At 47.6% G+C, this 5,247-nt stretch overlaps 2 protein-coding genes across 2 annotated transcripts; one reads left to right on the top strand and one right to left on the bottom strand.

Annotated features, from left to right (window-relative positions):
* On the top strand, positions 1 to 1,087 carry LOC141848656 (protein PHOSPHATE-INDUCED 1 homolog). The gene has a single exon (XM_074736704.1). It carries the CDS (start codon positions 47 to 49, stop codon positions 980 to 982), a length of 936 nt encoding a protein of 311 aa, XP_074592805.1. The 5' UTR covers positions 1 to 46; the 3' UTR covers positions 983 to 1,087.
* Positions 1,088 to 1,242: 155 nt separating this feature from the next.
* On the bottom strand, positions 1,243 to 2,414 carry LOC141848594 (protein PHOSPHATE-INDUCED 1 homolog). The gene has a single exon (XM_074736643.1). It carries the CDS (start codon positions 2,293 to 2,295, stop codon positions 1,360 to 1,362), a length of 936 nt encoding a protein of 311 aa, XP_074592744.1. The 5' UTR covers positions 2,296 to 2,414; the 3' UTR covers positions 1,243 to 1,359.
* Between the last annotated feature and the right edge of the window lie 2,833 nt (positions 2,415 to 5,247).

The raw sequence follows: 5,247 nt of genomic DNA, 5'->3' as shown, positions 1-5,247 counted from the left end.
ATTTTAATTTCTTTCCCAGAGCAAGCTCTTCTTGCTCTATCCATCAATGGCGGCCTCTTCCACCTTTGTCTTCTTGTTGTTTCTGCTCTCCTTCGCTTTCCAGTTCTGCCGCGGCGGAAGAACTACTCTCTCCGCCCTGGTGGAGGAGCAGCCGCTCTCCATGACCTACCACAAGGGCGCCCTTCTCACCGGCAACATCTCCGTCAATCTCATTTTCTACGGCAGCTTCTCCGCTGCCCAACGCGCCATCGTCTCCGACTTCGTCGCCTCACTCTCCCCGCATTCCCGCCGCAAGAGCTCCTTCGAGCCCTCAGTTGCCACCTGGTGGCACGGGCTTGCCCGGTACTACGCCGCCTCCCGCACCCGCCCGCCCAGGATCTACCTCGGCGAGCAGATTCTCGACGAGGGTTACTCCTTCGGCCGCTCCCTCGGCGATGCTGACCTCGCCAAACTCGCCGCTCGCGGTGCGCCGCGTGGTGCCGTGAATGTGGTGCTCACCGCCGAGGATGTGGCTGCGGATGGCTTCTGCGTGAGCCGGTGCGGCACTCACGCGGCGTCGGGGAGGAGCCTCGCTGGGCGGTTCGCCTACGTGTGGATTGGGAACTCGGAGAAGCAGTGCCCCGGGCAGTGCGCGTGGCCGTTCCATCAACCGGAGTATGGGCCGCAGTCTCCGCCGCTCGTGGCGCCAAACGGAGACGTCGGGATCGACGGGATGATAATTAATCTAGCCGCTCTGCTCGCCGGAACCGCCACCAACCCCTTCGGCGACGGATTCTTCCAGGGTCCGAAGGAAGCGCCGCTGGAGGCGGCGACGGCGTGCACAGGAGTCTACGGGAAGGGGGCGTACCCAGGGTACGCAGGGGGCCTACTGGTGGACCAGGCCACAGGAGCCAGTTACAACGCCTACGGGACCAGCGGGAGGAAGTTCTTGGTCCCGGCTCTTTTTGATCCATCCACGTCATCCTGCTCCACCTTGGTGTAGTTTCGGCGTTCGGTAGTTAGAAACCACGCAATTATTATTACTAGCTTATTAGTTTGTAATAATTCTTTCATTTATTGGATGAAATGCCTAGAGATTGTTCTTCAATTTCTGGTTAAAGTCACTAGTTGATGTTTATTATTCTATTTGTTTTTAAAAATTGTTTTCCTTTTCTTTTTACTTACAAAGGTTGATTTATTAAAAAAAATGAATAACAATTTTTAAAAACAAATAGAATAATTTAGAGACTCTTTTGCTTGCTTACAAAGGTTGATTTATTAAGTATTTACAAAAAGGGGGGTTTTATATCACAGAACCACATCACCGTCGTGATATTCATATATACATAGAGAGGACACGTCTGTTCGCGACCCAATCAACTAGACCAACGTGGCGCATGCAGAGGTCACTGGGTCAAACAGCGCAGGCAACAGGAACCTCCTCCCGTGGGCCCCTTGGGCGTTGTAGCTGGCCCCATTGACGGCGTCCACTAGGAGTTCCCCTGGGTAACCAGGGTACGCCCCCTTGCCGAAGACTCCGGGACACGCCGTCGCGACCTCCAGCGGCGCCACCCTCGGCCCTTGGAAGAATCCGTCGCCGAACGGGTTGGTGGCGGCGCCGGCCAGCATGCTCGCCAGGTTGATCACCGCGCCGTCCGCCCCGACGTCGCCGTTCGGCGGAACCAGCGGCGGAACCTGCGGACCGTACAGAGGCTGGTGGAACGGCCACGCGCACTGCCCGGGGCATTGACTCGCCGAGTCGCCGACCCAGACGTAGGCGGACCGGCCACCACTACGGCCGCCGGAGGGCGCTGCCGTCCGCCCGTGGGAGCCGCACCGACTCATGCAGAACCGCTCCACGGCCACGTCGGACGCCGTGAGCACGACGCCCAAAGATCCCCTGCGCCACGCAGTGGCGCGGGCCGCCAACTCGGCGAGGTCGGCGTCTGTGAGAAAGCGGCCGAGGGAGTACCCGGCGTCGAGGAGCTGCTTCCCGAGGAGCAGCCGCGGGAGCGGCGCCTTAGGCGTGGCGTAGTACTTAGCTAGCGTCCCCCACCAGGAAGCGACGGAGGGCTCGAGCAAACCCTTTCGGCCAGAAAGGGACGCGACGAAGTCCGAGATGACAGCGCGCTGCGGGGCGGTGAACTTACCGTAGAAGATGAGGTGGACGGAGACGTTCCCGGTGAGCAGAGCTCCCTTATGGTAGGCCATCTTGAGCGGTTGCTCCTCCACCAAGGCCGCGAGAGATCGGCCGCCGAAGCAGCATTCGACCACTAAAGAAGCCAAGAAAAGACGAAAAAGGAGAGCACAAGCCATGGAGGATAAGAAGGGAAGACACTGTGAGTGCCTCTGTTAACGTTTGGGTGGTTTTATACCGTCCCAAAAGAGCATTTAGGTGGCGTAGGAAAGTGAGAAGAGGGCATTAGTAGACCAGAGGTTGGGGCTAATCTCGCCATAAGAGCCATTGGTGTCGACAAATTATAAGAAGGAAAGAAATGGAAAAGTGCAAAAGTAAAAGTAGAGCCTTATCTCTTTGTCAGCAGAGCAGGTCGACAGAGAGCAGAGTAGAGTAGGTTGCACGGAATACAGAGAAGCGGGAAGGGGGGTTTGAGTGGTGGTCTCTGTCACGTACAGCTCGTGAGCAGAATCTAACGACAGCTGCATGCATTGCCTTGTGACACACGTGACATCTGTATCCAGTATTGGTGATTAATTAGCATCAGCATAGGCGTTAATTCCTATCTTTAACAATGGGTTAGAGTGTTGTTTAATGGCTAATTGGCATGGTAAAGTGAAGCTCGCCAGATTCAATGTACTGGCAATTGATTATACTGAAAGCCGCGCTTTAGTGTTCTTTAATGCCCTGTTCATCGAACGTAGCAGCTGGACTCGCCTCGCCCACGCACGCAAATAATGTCTTGGTTTGTATTAATTATATTAATCGATGACAAGTACGAACAAACAAACAAATTTGTGGACTCGCGGCCTAATTATTGATTGATGCAATCTAGTAATAAGGGAGAGATCTATTTGTAGCTTAGAGTTTAGACTAAGACTTATGTGGTTTAGCGATTCGTTTGTTTCTGAAGACAATCGCGACAAATCGGCGGCGGGATCTACGTAACCAAAGATCCGTATTTCTTCATTGGTTTGATTGTTTACAATTTTTTATATTTTTAAATATATTTGATAGGTTATTAAATTTGATAATATAAATAAAAATATTATTTATTCATGAACATTAACTTACTCGTGACATTGGTTCATTTACAATCCTAATGAAAGGTAAGAAGAAATTTCATAGTGTTAATCTCTCCTAAGGAAAGATATCAATATTCCTTGTGCAAGTTATTTGGAGGCCCTTGGGAAGTTAAATAAGTATTGAATAATTTCTTCAATTTATAGTTGTGGATGCATGGAGCGTAGAATTGGATACGTGCGTCTAGCAATCTAGGAAGGGAAGAATTGGAAGCAATCTTCCTAGGAAGGAAAGAAAAGAATACTAATTTTCTCCATCAAAATTTCCTTTGATATAATATTAATTTTATGTGAAATAAATAGACTCTAAATTTAATAAGTTTTGTCCAAATATAATAACTAAAAATATCCTTTTCTATACTCAAATAAAAAGATATCTGAGTTGTTTTAGGATGCTTCGTACCTTAGTCACCACTCTTATTTTACGAGGCTCGATTTTGTTACTGGATTAGGGTGATGTTATTGGCAAAATTGCAAATTATGATGTTTCCTAAAAAATTTCTCAAGAAGGATATTGATGTGGCGGGTATTATTGACCTCCACTTGTGCCAATGAAATTAATTAAGAGTTGTGCTGAACTGTAAATCTGAACTGTAAACCCAAGCTCAAAGTCCTGAAGCAGGTTAGGACCTAACCTGTTTAAGCTATAGCCCACTCCCAAGTTGACTCATCTTATTTTAGGAGGCTCGATTTTGTTACTGGATTAGGGTGAAGGCAAAATTGCAATTATGATGTTTCCTAAAAAATTTCTCAAGAAGGATATTGATGTGGCGGGTATTATTGACCTCATCTTGTGCCAATGGAATTAAGAATCGTGCTGAACTGTAAATCAAAGTCAAGCAAGTTAAACCCGTTTGAGCTAGAACCCAAGCTCAGTCAAGAAAAGCTATGACCTAGGCTGAAGTCAAACCTTCAACCCTCAACCAAGATTAGGCTTGTCTCCGAACTAACTTCGGCTTGGTATAGCCCACTCGGAAAGCTCAGCCCGAGTTGACCTACCAGCCTTATTCGAAGAGCAAAGGGCAGAACTGCTTGCATCCTCAGCTCCCACCATCTCCACACCTCTGATCTCTACACCTCGGCCACACCCGACCTCTACACCTTGGGTACGTTTGACCTCTTTAGCTCTAACCATTCTGAATACCTCCGTAGGCAATCACCAATTCCGTCTCCTTAATCATGGGACGTGTGGGTATTGTGATAAGCGGAGAACGTAGAATGACTGGGGGTTAAGGATAAAGCAGGTGGATATACATAGCAACCTCACAACCTGAACATGGGATTCATACATCCCTCCTAGGAGATGGAATAAAAAGGAGCCCATTTTCGCAGGCGTAGATATGCGCACAAGCATCTCCACTAATTCTCCTATTACTTTTTCACTTTGAAAATCCTTCACTAACTTTGGTGTCAAAGTGGCTACGTCAAAATTTATCTTGGCCTCATTCTAACTCTTACTTTGAGTTCTTATCTTAGATCTTCTTTTTTAGTCAGAATATTAGGGATCATCGCACCGATCTTTGTCCTATCATCAATGGCTCATCCATCTATAGTCTTTGACTAGAACAGATACCTTGATTTATAGATAGTCCATTTTGTGAAATTTGTATACAAATTTTGAAACAGCTACCTCATGATCATCACGATGATGAAGTTGCATATACCTCTTTTCTCAGCTGCTGACTGACTTTTTCCTACTGCACCTACTAGGACCCAATTTCTGACTGACTTTTTCCTACCACACCTACTAGGACCCAATTTAGTTGAAATTTATGGATTAATTTAGTTGGGCCGAACTTTCCTATTATTTTGTTTAATTAATTTGACCAGTAGGTTAAATTTTCAAAACATTTTTTATTTTTTTTTCCATTGATGGCTGAACAAACTCGTTTTCTTTTTTTTTGTTAAAATATAATGTGCTCCGACCCACCTACTCAAGCAATCTTCTCCTATTCGTCCAGGCAACAGATAGAAGCTTATAACAAATCATTCAACTTCTCTCTGCAAACA

The sequence above is a fragment of the Curcuma longa genome, chromosome 17 (genome assembly GCF_044706935.1).
Source record: "Curcuma longa cultivar G26 ecotype Majalengka, Jawa Barat chromosome 17, ITB_CL_G26_1.1, whole genome shotgun sequence".
Taxonomy (NCBI): domain Eukaryota; kingdom Viridiplantae; phylum Streptophyta; class Magnoliopsida; order Zingiberales; family Zingiberaceae; genus Curcuma; species Curcuma longa.
The sequence above is the reverse complement of the archived record's forward strand: the minus strand, read 5'-3'. Positions and strand labels throughout refer to the sequence as shown.

Excerpts from the sequence above, each read along its gene's own strand:
- LOC141848594 (XM_074736643.1), bottom strand. The coding sequence starts at position 2,295 with ATGGCTTGTGCTCTCCTTTTTCGTCTTTTCTTGGCTTCTTTAGTGGTC.
- LOC141848656 (XM_074736704.1), top strand. The coding sequence starts at position 47 with ATGGCGGCCTCTTCCACCTTTGTCTTCTTGTTGTTTCTGCTCTCCTTC.